Here is a 14,099-nt window from a genome sequence, read left to right as displayed (position 1 = left end):
GCTAAAAATTCTGAAGTCAATAACCCTTTCTCAGGGTGGCTAGAAAAGTATTTCGTTAAATGGAAAGAACTCATAGCCTCAATTCTTACTTCTCTTGCAGCTGTAATAGGTGTACTCATTCTTGTTAGGTGTTGTGTCATACCCTGCATCTGTGGGCTAGTGCAAAGACTTATAAAAGCAGCACTTACAAAAACCTTCCTTAACTGTCCTCCACCTTATTCAGATCAGCTTTTTTTCTTTCAGAGGATTAAGTCGAGCAGCAAAGCCAAGACACGTTATAAAGGTTTGAAGAGGAAAGACTTTGAAAATTGGAAGGGGGGAAATGGTAGGATATAATAAATTCCTCTTCAAAGGTTTTAGTCTGTAAATTGTTAAGTACAATGAGTTCTAAGATCCTCTCCGAAGAACCAATTTATCATTATGTTCAACTCCCCTGTTCTTTGTTCTTCATTTTGAAGGTTAACTTCCTTGTTCTCCTTGTCTCCTTGCCCCTAGTCTCAGTAAACAACCTACCAGTTCTAATCAGTAGTTCACATCTGTTCCCCTGGTCACCTGATCCATCCTGAGTCATCCTTGGTCACCTGCTCTGTCCTGAGTCACCCTTGGTCACCTGCTCTGACCTTAGTCATCCTTGGTCACCTGCTCTGTTCTTAGTCATCCTGAGTCACCTGTTCTGTAACCATTTTTCCCGCAAACTACTCATCCTGCCACTCTGGCTCTCTTTAAAATAGCCAATTGGAATTAGCTTAGACTGTGCAGTCCAGCCCTAGCCAATAGGGGAATGACACAGCAGTAGGGGCTACCTGCATCAGGGATAAGAACCCCTTCCTCTCCCTTGTCCAGGTGTGCTCTCACCATTGCTCCATCTATGAGTCGCACCCTTCTATAGAAATAAAATTGCCTTGCTGAGAAAATTAAATTTATGTTCCAGTGCTATTTCTTTTGCAGCACTGAAAATGTATTTCTAACACTATTTTTTTAAGAAAAAGGATAGAATTAGCAACTTCCATAATATCACAATAGCAGATTTTATTTATGAGGGTTAATGACAGGTACCAAAATCAAATAAGCAAGCAGGTTTGCTGGGGAGAATTTCTCCTGGTTTTCATTCCTCTGCAAATGTCTTTATTTCATCTTCATTCCTGAGGGAAATTTTCAGTGGATAAAGAATTCCGTGTTGACAGTTTTCTTTCAGCAGTTAAAAAAACGCCATCCCACTGCCACTGACTCATGGGCGTGTGATAGAAATCTGCAGTTGTTGGAGTTATTGTTCCCAAAAAGGACAAGAAAGGACAACCACTAACACATGAGAGGGAAAATAATTTCCTCCATCCTTTCTGAACTGTAGGGTCCCTCTTTCCTGTCTTTCAGACTAGAACCAGAGGGCTTGCCTTGGGAGTTTTCTGTTCACACTCAATATGTAATTCCTGGTTTTCAGCTGCATTTGAGGTAAAATTAGAAGATACTGGAGGGAAAAGAAGAACTAAGGGTGTCAAATGAGACTTGCTGCTGATACAATAGTTCTCTCAGTTCTAGCTTCCTCCCCCAGTCAGCCTGCTACCATCTACTTCCAGGAATCCTGAGGGCTGCCTGCGCCTCCTGTCCAGGGCTTCCATTTCACTCACTCCTTGGAGCCCCAGGGGAGCGTACTTACCTCATCTTGATCCCAATCATGTTTTTATTTATTTATTTATTCATTTTGAGATAGAGTCTTGCTCTGTCACCCATGTTGGAGTGCAATCTCGGCTCACTGCAACTTCTACCTCCCAGGTTCAAGCAATTCTCTGCCTCAGCCTCCTGAGTAGCTGGGATTACAAGTGCACACCACTATGCCCAGCTAATTTTTGTATTTTCAGTAGAGACAGGGTTTCACCATCTTGGTAAGGCTGGTCTTGAACTTCTGACCTTGTGATCCATCTGCCTCGGCCTCCCAAAGTGCTGGGATTACAGGCGTGAACCACCACACCCAGCCCCCAATTATATTTTCATAGATTGTTCTCTGACACATTGTAAGTTCCATGAGGGCAGAGACCGCATTTGGCTTATTATCATTATTATTATTCATCCTCTGGCCTTAGCTCAGTGTTTTTTGCATAGGAGTTACCCCTCAAAAATTCACTGAATCAATCAATCAATAGCAAAGACTAAATTAGATGACATTTTAAAGCAACTTACACAATGCTTGCTCATAAAGATGTTCGATATCAATAACTGATAACATCTATTATTGCCTACAGAGACTTGAAGCCTGCCAGGTCTAACTTGTTTCGTTTCTAACCAGTTAACACAGAGGCATTTGACACAGAGTCAAGAATGCCCGCAAGTCAGTAATCTACGTAAACAAGTGAGACACCGCTCCAGAAATGTTATCCATAGCCCCAAAAAAATCTGCAGTTATTGTGCCAAATCTTGTACAGAAAAACACAAGAACTGTTTTGCATACACACACACAAATACAAACAGTATCTAAATTGAAATTCTTGAAAGTGTACTTTTTCCATTTCTTATATTATTTCAGCCAACAGAAGGGAACTTACATCTTTCAGGAGGAACCCTGAGTACTGAATACTTTGAAAAGATGATGGCCATTCTTTTCTGCAAAAATTATATTGCACAACCCCTCCCCGCCCCAAGTCAGAGTGTACCCATTGTATAGCTCCAGGAGGAGGATTCCCACAATAGTCTCATGTGATTGGTGTGGAACCAGGCTCAGGCAGTCTGTGGCCTGTCCAACAGCGCTCACATCTCCAGTCCAGCCTTCTTCCACTTTTGCCAAACTAATGAGTACCTCTCAGTCATAGAAACTAAACTGGAACCATTGCCAGAGAGCCTGGGAAATGGAGCTTCCAGACTTCTAATCCCTGCAGGAAGACCTCGGAAGGTCAGGTGGAAGATGGAGCAGCAACGCACTATCTGCTACGTTTGTTGAGATGGTCACATCGTCGGTCTCTTTTAACTGTTATTGCCGGAAATTACACTGATAGGTCCCCTAACCTCGAACCATCTTTTCATTCTTAGGAAAAATGTGATCTTCTAGTACATCGCATTCTTGTATTTGTTCATGTTTTAGTTGGAATTTTTTTGAGTCATTTGCACAAGCGGGGTGGCCTATATATTTTCTGCACTAGTTATGTCTGGATTTGGTGTCAGGGTAATACTAGCTTTATTGAATGAGTTGGAGATCATCTTTTTATATTCTGTGGAATAGTTCTTGTAAGTATAATATTAATATGAATGTCATTATTCCTTGGAAATGCAGAATATGCCTGCCCAGCAGTGTGGGCCTGTAGTCCTCTCTGATTACTCCTTCCATTTTTTTCTATGGGTTATCCTTCTCTTTAGATTTTTCCCCTTCTTTAGATCTTTTCTCCTCTTCTGAATTTTAATCTATTCCCAATTATTTCTAAATAGTTTTTTATTTTCTTTTTAACCCAAGTTATCTAGAATTTTTTTTTAATTTGTAGGTAGATAGTTTTTTAATAAGGCAGAGATATCGTTTGTCAATGCCATCTGTGATCCCTGACTCCTTCCTGCTGTAGGGACCAGGCCCTCTGTTCCCCATGGCAGTGCGTCCTGCTCTCAGGCTCGGCTCCTGCTTCATCTAAGGTGGAACTCCTGCTCTTTTTTGTCAGATACTCGATTTCCTGGCCTCCCTTGAGATTGGTGTGGCTACGTGGCCTCGTGTGGCCTCTTTCTTCCTACGTTGGCTGTGAAAATACAACACCTGGAGTTACAATAAAACTTAGAAAGTAAGCACAGACTATGGGCTATGCCTGAGCTTAGCTCCTGGCTATACTAACTATTAGCTGTATGACTTTGGACAAGTTACTGAATCACTCTATGCCTCTATTTTCCCATCTGTAAATGAGGTAAAATAACACATACCTCATGGACAGATGTGAGCATGGACTGTATGACAATACATCAGGGGCTTAGAACAACAATTGGCACAAAGCAAGTTATACGAAGTTTCATTATCATTATAACAATAATAATAGTTATTAATACTATTACAGCCATCATCATCATCTCGGGACCGTGAGGCCAAGGCAATGAGAATACATTGCAGAAGGAACGGGCTTGGATTCTCCATGAGGATGTTAGAGCCTGGAAAAGGCACCTCTAGACATTCAACGAACAATACATATCATTACTTTAGCTCCTCTGCTAATTTTTATGGGATGCTTTCTAATCAGTATGCCTCATTACGTTTTTCACTAATTCAAAAATTGATGCCAGGCACTATTCTAGGCTTTGGGACTACAGCCACAAATAACAACAACAAAAACCCTCTGCCTCTTAGAGCCGTTCTTTGGATACTGATTTCTAATTGTCTTCCGTTGAAGTCAGAAAAATTAGCCTAGTGAGTTCCGCCTTGGGGACTTTGCTGAGATTTTATTCCTAACAGGATTTTTGTAAATATTCCATAGGTGTTTGAAAAGAACTCATACACGCACTCTTAGTATATGAGGAGTGAAGTTCAAGTTCAGGTTCTTTTTTTTTTTTTTGAGACGCAGTCTCATTTTGTCACCAGGCTGGAGTATAGTGGCGAGATCTTGGCTCACTGCTACCTCCCACTCCCGGGTTCAAGGGATTCTTCTGCTTCAGCCTCCCAGTAGTTGGGACTACAGGCGTGCACCCTTACACCCAGCTAAATTTTGTATTTTTACTAGAGATGGGGTTTCACCATGTTGGCCAGGATGGTCTTGATCTCTTGACCTTGTGATCCGCCCGCGTCAGTCTCCCAAAGTGCTGGGATTACAGGCGTGAGCCACCGCACCCAGCCCAGGTTCATGTTTTTACATATGGATGTCCAGTTGTTCCAGCATCACTGGTTGAACCGACTATTTACTGTTTCCCCATTGAATTGCTGTTGCATCTTTGTCAATCCAAATGGCTGTATTTCTGGAGGAGAGGGGAGGAAAAAGAAAAGGCCAACAACAAAAATGTGCACAAGAAAAACACCAAGTATGGACCAAAATGTATGGCCAAGATGTCCCCAAGCAGGACTCTCCCTCCTGGCCGCTGCAAACTGGCACGGCCTTGGTTGGATCTGTCTGTTAAAGATTAACGACGCCTTGGCCTTAGCATGTCACTCCCAGGTATGCCCTCCAGTAGACACGCTCACAGACGTGCAACAAAAGGTGTCAACTACAATGTTCCCAGCGGCACTGTTTGTAATAGCCCCAAACTGGAAGCTAACTACGTGCCCCTCATCAGTAGAGCAGATAAACCGTAGTGCATTCATGCAGTGGATTACCCTATAACAGCCAGAATGAAGGATTTAAAACCACAGGCAAGACTGTGGCTAAATCTGACTAAGTGACTAAATGTTGCAACAAAAGAAACAGGCGCTAAGAAGGCACATACTGGGTAGCTCCGTTTATGTAAAGTACAAGAACAGGCAAAACTGCTCTGTGTCATTGGAGGGCGGGCTAGTGATTTACCCTGGCGGGGAGCAGGAGCTGTAAGAGGGGAGTGGGGCAGTTTCAGAGGTTATGGGATGTTCTGTCTCTTGGTCTGGATGCCAGTGACACAGGTGTGTTCTGTCAATGAAAAGGCATCAGGCTGTACACTCCTATGCACTTTTCTGCCTATGTAGTATATTTCAAAGAAACGTTCAGAAAAGAGAGAGAGCAGGAAAGGTAGTACTTCTCTGGAAGAAAACAGCTAAAGACCTTCACAGTAAGAATAAAATCAGCCCCATTTTTGCAAACAGGGTTGCAACACACCTGCCTGCCCCATAAACAAGTGTCAAAGCCACGCCCTCTGGCAGGTCCTCCCCACACAGGTATGGTAAGTTTCAGGTTCTAGAGGGTTACACAGGATGCTAGCAATGAGGCACGGGGCAGGACATGCCTCTCATGAACTTAAAATCTTGCTAGAAGAGACGGCCCCCACCCCATTGCACCCTCCAACACTAAAAGTACAAGGTTCCAAGTAATTCAGGGTCCACGTGGTAAGTCTCAGCTCAGAGTCACGGGAATTCTGCTTGAAGACCCACATCGCTTCCTGCCTAACACATTCTCACCATGAGATTGTCCGCGCCAGGAGGACACAGCTCTTTTTAAAACCTGTCATCTTGGACTGCACCGCTAATGCAGTGTGTCGCTAAGGCAGGCTGTGGACACCAGAGTGGTTGTTAAGGAGCCAGGCTAAGAAGAGCTTGATGTGTATGTCCGTCTATAGTATTGACATTTCGTGCAATTTCCAGAGCAGCGCAGGGTCCCTGCGAACTCCTATTGGGAGCAAGGAAATTGTCTTTTTTCTTCATGAGAGTGGAAAATTGCTCATTCTCTCTGGGGGAAGCCACAGGGATTAACATTCTCAAAGGCACGCAAATGGCCCATAGACAGTTTTGCCTGCCTCCTCTCCCACTCTCTCTCTCTCACTCTCTCTCTCTCTCTCCACTCCCCGCTTCTCTTTCTCGTTCCTTCCTCCCTAGCTCAGAATAGGGATGCTGAAAAACTAGGCCTGTATCCTTCAACATTATTAGCAGAGATCAGAGAGAGAGAAAACGCCCACTCACCACCCTAGACCCACACGTATGCCTCAGGAGCATTCTAGCTTCGGAGGTGGAAAGCAGGCATTAAAGAGTGAGGTGAGACTAGGGCTATAAAGCCTTTCATCATAAAAAATTAGTAAACTGGACTGGGTGTAATGGCTCACATTTGTAATCCCAGCATTGTTTTTCTTTTTTTTTGAGACGGAGTCTCGCTCTGTCGCCCAGGCTGGGGTGCAGTGGCCGGATCTCAGCTCACTGCAAGCTCCGCCTCCCGGGTTCACGCCATTCTCCTGCCTCGGCCTCCCGAGTAGCTGGGACTACAGGCGCCTGCCACCTCGCCCGGCTAGTTTTTTGTATTTTGTAGCAGAGACGGGGTTTCACCGTGTTAGCCAGGATGGTCTCAATCTCCTGACCTCGTGATCTGCCCGTCTCGGCCTCCCAAAGTGCTGGGATTACAGGCTTGAGCCACCTCACCTGGCCAATCCCAGCATTTTGGGAGGCCAAAACAGGGGGATTGCTTGAGCCAGGAGTTTAAGACCAGCCTGGGCAATATAGCAAGGTCCCATCTCTCAAAAATAAATAAATAAATAACTTTTAAAAAAAAGATTTAGTAAACTGTCAAAGCACCTAGATATAAACTTTCTTAATAAGCCATGCCATACTGCTGTCACTTTGGAATCAGGATGTTAAATAATAATACGTAGTTGTTTTAATAAAGATTCTCATTTTTGCCATGAAGGAAAATATCTAGTATTGCCACTAGAAATACACCACAGAGTCAACTTAGAACCACTGTTCAAGATGAAGAACAATGCTTAGCCACTATCAGCATTTCCTGGCATCTTGCCCTTTCTGTAGCAAAGTTTGGATTGAATTGACAGAGGCTTAAATATCGAAATCACCAAACAAAGCATATAAAGTAGGGACCGCGTGCTGACCCCCAGCTACACTGTAAACGACGTGGGAGATAAAGGGGAGGGAGCTACAGAATTCACTGTAGGGTGCCCTCCCAGGGCTTTCCACCTCACCCCCACCAGGACTCTGAGACAGGAGCTGCCCACCTCCACTCACAGAGAGGTTAGCCCGAGCTGCGAAGGGTTTTGCTGGAGAGCAGAACTGAGTTAGTGACAGAGAGAGTCCACACTTTTGGCCTCTAATTCTGAAGCCAGTGCGCCTGCCTGTGATATCCCCACCCATGTCAACTGCCCCCTTGGAAAATCAGCTGGTTTCAAATAACTCTTCAGGTGATCCAGACGGTTCTGGATCCAACAGGATCCACAGAGGCACGCCGAGAGGCCCAGAGCCTTGGCCGCCCCTGTGGGAGCCGGCCTCCGGGAAGACCCGCTCCACCTTCTCCTTCTGCCCGACGACTCCAGACGCTCCCAGGCATCTAGAGTCCAAGGGTAGCTCTTGTTGACTTGGTTCTAGTAAGAGATCAGTTTCCTGAAAAAAAACAAAACAAAACAAAACAAAAACTCATTATCCAAAAGTGAACATTTTCAGAAGCCTCACAAGTGGGGCTCACCTCCACGACTTCTCCAGCACTGCACACCCTCTGCATGGCCGCTGAGCCACCCTGATCCCTCCCGTGGCCACAGATGGCGGCACAAGGGAGTCCCCTCTTGAGGAGTCTCAGCCCAAGTGCAAGTGCAGAAATGGGAAAAGTGCCTCAACAGAGAGGAGGAGGAAACAGCCACCAGCAGGCACCCAAGAGTCTACTCCCAGTGCCCTGGAACCCTGGGCCCCAGGCCTGCTTCTTTCCCATCCTTGCCCTGTAGAGGACTCAAGGTGGCCTCCAAAGTCTTCTCGTTGCTCCGTTAAAGCTCAAGGAAACATAGTGGAAAGGGGACAGGTTTGGTTTGATGTCTGTGTCAGTCTCCCAGGGAGGCAGTAATTCACAAAGCACCACAGACCATGTGCCTTACACAGCTGAAATGTACTCGCTCACAGTTCCGGAGGCTGCAAGGCCCAGATCGCGGTGTCAGCAGAACTACTTCCTTCTAAGACTGTGAGGGAGGATCTGTCCCTGGCCTCTCCTGGCTTCTCCTAACTCGCTGGTCATCTTTGCCCTTCCTTGGCTTGTAGAAGCACCACACTGACCTCTGCCTCCATCTTCAGGTGGCATCTGCCCTGGGTGTGGGTCTGTCTCCAAATTTCCCCTTTTGATAAGGACCTGTCCTATTAGACGAGGGCCACCCCATTGCAGCATGACTTTATCGTAACTAATTACCTCTGCAACTACCTTACTTCTAAGTAAAGTGACATTCCAAGGTCCTGGGAGGAAGGACCTTGACATATAAATCTGGGGGGAGGAGCACAGTTCAACCCATAATAATATGGACAGAAGTCCAGCCTGCAACTCAGCCACTTTCCTACCTTGGATACAAATTGCAATTGCATCTGCCCACACCACGCTTCCTTCACTGCGAAATGGGAAGGTGGCAGCTACCTGTCATGATTGTCATAAACAACCCAGGAGACACAGAAGCGCCTCTCACGTGTGCCATGTGCCTGAGGCTTACCATGTGCTCAGAACGGCGTGGATGGCACTGTTCTCGTTATCAGGCAGCTCTGCCAGTCTCTCCCAGCCTGAGAGAAGGCATCTCCCAGCCCCAGGTATAAACATCCTTTTTCCACACTCCCTGTCAGCATCAGTGACCTTCAGAAAATCCTTAAGAGGCAAGCAGTATTGAAGTGCTGGGAATCGAAGAGCTCAATCGACTGCTCTGATGCAGCCCGGGGCCAGAGCCGGCTTTTCTCTTTGCCACTTTCCCAGTGGCGCTGGCTGGGCTCCACGTGCTTTAAAGGAAGAAGTTATCTGCAAGGAGCTCTGGGTTGGGCTGCACACGCTGAAAATGTATTTATTTGATTTATTTTTACATCCACTCTTGTTCCAGAAAGGATTTGAGGGCCCATGTGATGAACAAAATCCATTTCAACTTAATGACTCTATGCTTCACACTTAGTGGGAGGGGGCTGAACGATTAGAAAATAGAAATAATCTCAAACTCCCATTTGATCCCAAAGGTGGCATCTTACACATTGTTAAAGGCATTTTGTTTTTAAGCTACAAAGCTCAGTGTGTCGAGGTGATGAGGACGATGATGATGACAATGATGGTGATGACGGAGGTGATGGCTAACACATGAAAGCTTGTCCTCTGATGGACCAGGTGCTATTCAAAGGAAGGAAAGTAAAAGAGGGGGACAAGGGGAAGAGGGAGGGGAGAAAATGAAACAAAGGGTTGGAGACCATGTTAGAGACCCACAGTATGGCCAAAGCAGTGTGCTTCTTATCCTCTCACCAAATCAAATCCCAGGAGAAAGCTCACTCATTCTTTCAAAATTATGACTTATTTCAGGGAACAGTCTGTGGTCATAGGTGGCTCATGTTAGCCATTCATCTCCAGAAAGCCAAATCTGGACCTGGTTCTCACCACAAGGTTCTGATGACCTCTCCATTTGGCCCCTGGGAAGCTTTTGCCATATGAAATGCTGTCACCTCTGCAGCGGGCAGGTAGGCAGGTGCTGCTCCAGGGCCATCCCCAAGGATGGCTTGGCCAGCTTAGAGTGTGAGACGGCACCTGGCAAACTGTACTGGCGAGGCCAGAGGGCATGCAGCTGCTTCCTCAATGCCTTGCCTCCATCACACCTGCAGTGCCCCTTCCACATCAGCCACGTGTGGCCTCCCACGGCCACAAGTGCTACATCTGCAACTAGTCACACTTGAGCCCTCCGGCGACGCAGAAGAAAAAGGGAGAAAAGTGGATGCTAAGCTGCTGTTTGGTAAAGAGTGAATCCGACTGCACTCACTGCGTGGGGTTGGGGAGGGGCTCTGATAAGGTGCCTGTGTCACCCAGTGGGCACTTGTCCATAGCCACAAGGATGTCCTAGCAGGGTGATCACAGGGTGCTCTATTGAGCAGGCTCCAGGGTGACAACTCCTTTGGTTTGCTCACACATCGGTAGCCACTGCTCCTAGCAAGGCCTCCCAGCCCCCCTTCCCATCCAGCACACACTGAACTGCTGGCACCCCCACTCAGCCCCCGGCACTGCCCCTGAATTTCTGTCATAGCGAGCTAGCTCTCCATTGGCAACGCTGGTGCCTGTCCCTGCCAGCAGCCCCAAGTCAGCACCATGCCCGGCTGTTCATTATTAAATTGCAAAAAGGAGGAGGGTCCTGTCTTGATTCCCTTCCAACAAAGAGGCTCCTTGGTGACTATGCAAATGTGCCCACCTTCTCCTGGAACTTGCTGTGCACACCAGCTTTGAAATTTCAGAGGGGCCCTGTGTCCCTTCCCCCAGGGGCCTGGCTAGCATTCTGTATCACTGAGGACTTAGCAAGAGCCACAGAGGAAGGTCAGGAGCACCTGCTCCTAGCACACATCCTGCCGAGATGGCCCACGAACCAGCCAGCGGCATTTCTTCAGAGGCAATCTCAGGTCTGCGTGGCAGTCACAGCCCCACCGTGAGATGCGCACCACATCCCAACTGTGCACTCACATGTAATTCTCATCTCATTCTAAGTCTTATCTAATTCTCACCAAAAGACTGAGTCCTGCTCGCCATCTGGGGAAACCGAGGCACAGTGAATCCAAGTGACTTGTTTTCTCATACATGGAGAAGGTGAGGTTGAAACCAGATCCAGGACACTGCAGAGACCCCTCTCGTCCCTTTGACCTTTCCAGAAAAGGACCTGCAAGAGATAAAGTAGTTTCTGAAAGGCCTCCAGGCAAGGGAGGGGCTTCAGATAATACTCACGACTCAAAGTTGGTTTGGAACAAAGCCCTCCGGGTGCCATGGCACTGGGGCAGCAAAGGGGGGCAGAAAATGATGGGACGGGAGCCGCCTCCCAAAGGGCTGCAAACTGGGGTGAATTGAGGCTACTTAATACATTCAATCCATCAGAGTAATGCCTTGTAATTAAGATTCCTGGAAATGAAGTAGTACCGGGGCGCTCCATGGAAGATCTGCCTTCAAACGGTTCAGGTCAGCCTTAGGCTCAAGCACGGCTCTAATTGACGGCTCCCCTTGGGTCTGAAAGAAAAGATGTAATCAGACCACACAAAGCACGTCCTGTCCAATTACAAGGATCCGCATGGATGGGCTGACCTGTGACCTATAAAACAAAATTAAGATTTCCAAACATCACCAGGAGGTAGGGGGAGGGATGGCTGGTCCGTGCTCCAGCCTTCCAACTCCCCAGAGTGGAGACAGAACAAAATCGTAGCCCTGGAAAGAAATGTGGGGGACTTTGATCAGCCATTGTGCAACCTTTCAGTTGGAGTCTTTCTGGGCGGTGGGAGGGTCAGGGGGGCTAACGCTCAGTTTCTTGCACTGGATGTCCAGATGCGTTATCACAAAAGAGCATTTCTTTGCAGTCGAGCCTGGAGTGCCAGGTAGCCAGTTCTCTAAACAAGCCAGAATCTCCAACAGCCACAGGACATGTTAATTACATTTGGGGGCCCTGTGGGGATGCACATGGTGTCATGGTGGAAAACACCCCCATACTCACACCTTACGGGACCTGCACTCTGGAGCATGAGGCCGACTGCCCGGGTTCTGGGGTGAGAACCTATCAACAGCAATTGAGGAATGTTTATCCATTCTTCCGTCTCCCGACTCGGGAGCTGCGTTTCATCTTCCAGGAAAGAACTAGGCGGGCACACTGCACTTAGCTTATTCAACTATCAGGGACCTCCAGCGGTCTGGAGGTTGAGGAAGAGTCATGGGTCCTCAAAGTCTTTGCAGAAACAGGCCTTTGCCTCCGCACCGCCGAGCCAGGAGAACCTGCAGTGAGCAACTAGCTCTTCTTTCCTTCTCTTTTAAAATCAACACCCGTCCCCAGATTTGCTTTTGGCAAACATTGCTTAACTGCTGCTGTTTTCCCTGAAGTCACTGAAGAGAGAGTTAGATAATGAGCTGGCATGCTCTTTTGAAATGTTTACTGTGTTCCTTAAAGCAAGGGACATGCTGGTTCCTAAACTAATTTGGGGTTGCTAGATCTTTTCTACTCTTTTTGGAGATCTCCGAAGTAAACACATGGATTTAAGTATAATTATCCAAGAGTCAGATAAACAGTCACGGGGCTTTGTAAAGGATGAACCTTCGTAGATATGTCGATAGAGATATTTTTCTCAATTCTCCCAACAGAAAGGAGAGAGAATGCATGAGTATTAAGGTAACGCACCGTAGCACACCCCAAAGATTTGAGGATAAAAGATCAGGTTGTCTTATTTTCAGTTCAAGGAAACCAAAAATCCTGACAGGACCTCAATGGCCATGGCATATGGGAGAGACCCAAATAGTCACAGAAGATTTCTTCAGTGCACACTGTTCTTTGTAACGGACTTCACATTGGAAAAATTTCTGAGTTTCAACCTGGCAGGTTGCACAGTCTTGTGAAAAAAAAAAAAAAATTAAAGCTCAAGGCATCCAGTCATGTGTAATTTCGGTGAGAACTGTAATAAATGCATCCACGTAAGCCCTAAATTCCCACTGTCGAGATGAAGATCTGGGGTTAGCATGACATTTATGTAAATCCCACTTGGTATTTTGGTTGCGTGTTTTTCCAAAGGAGTTCAAAGGCATTTATAGACATTCTGATTAGTGCTTGTGATATCCCGGTAGGGTGGCAAATTCTATTAGCTCAATTTTACATTTGGGAATAGAAAATCTTAAAGCAGCCAAATGGTTTGGCAAAAACCATATGGCATGTCACTGATAGTGCTTTGAGAAGAAAACAGGTTTTCCCAGCATCTCTCCCTGCTTCAGTCCTCTGTCCAATTTGCTTGTAGGATTTTTTTTTAAATGTTAGATAATGTCATGGTGATTCTTAGAGTCTGTGTAAAATCTCATCTACATTTGCAGCCTGCTGGGCCAATGTCCACCTATGTAGGACAGAGTAACCTTGAACCCCTCCCCTCCATTTGTTGGAAAGGACAGACCTCTCTGAATTGCTCCAGCCAGCTGGAAAGCTGAGCCCCCAGGCAAATAATGTCAAGAAGGGAAGATAGGAACCCAGAGAGTAATTCCCCAAGCCCCTTTTCTTCTGCAGAATGTTTGCAGGCTCCCCGAGCGTGAGGCATAATGACTTCCTCCACTCCCAGAGTCCAAACAAGAAGTGGAGAAGGAAGAACAAGAAGAAAGACGTGGGCTTGTTGTCTAGGGCAGATGGTGTATCAGGAACAGATGTCAGGGATGAAGAAGACACTCCTCAGCTCCTCGCTGGTTGCCATCGTCTCTTCGAGAAGTACCTCAGACTGCAGGGAACATATGAGCAGTGGCCAGGGGAAGAGGTGAGCGGGCTGGGACTGCTGCTCAGGGGAGGAGGGTCCTATGCTCTCAGGCCACATGATTCCGTTCCAAGGCATTTCAAGACCTTGAAGACAAAATTGCTCTACTCAGCCAGTAGTAACATTTGAGGAGTTGCTGTGGCTGGAGGAAGGTGCCAAAATATTGCCGCCATGAGGCAACGTGGCGCCCATAAGTGCCCTCCCCTGCAGGCTGGCTCCATGAACTGCTCTCCTTTCCCCCAGTTACACCCACACTGTCTGTCTGCCTTGTCTTTCCTCATTCTGCCCTTTCTGCCTGGGG

At 46.8% G+C, this 14,099-nt stretch overlaps 1 protein-coding gene across 1 annotated transcript in view; it reads right to left on the bottom strand.

Annotated features, from left to right (window-relative positions):
• Positions 1-1,009: 1,009 nt before the first annotated feature.
• The window catches only part of LOC139363992 (uncharacterized), a 128,016-nt gene continuing 114,926 nt past the window's right edge, over positions 1,010-14,099 (bottom strand). Inside the window, exons 6-7 of the mRNA XM_071099231.1 lie at positions 11,048-11,199; positions 1,010-7,948 (exon numbers count right to left, since the gene is read on the bottom strand). Coding sequence (XP_070955332.1) covers positions 7,724-7,948; positions 11,048-11,199 — 377 coding nt within the window. The 3' untranslated portion in view covers positions 1,010-7,723. The remainder of the gene's footprint in view (positions 7,949-11,047; positions 11,200-14,099) is intronic.

Source organism: Macaca nemestrina, chromosome 7 (genome assembly GCF_043159975.1).
Source record: "Macaca nemestrina isolate mMacNem1 chromosome 7, mMacNem.hap1, whole genome shotgun sequence".
NCBI lineage: Eukaryota > Metazoa > Chordata > Mammalia > Primates > Cercopithecidae > Macaca > Macaca nemestrina.
This window is presented reverse-complemented; position numbering and strand designations above follow the sequence as displayed.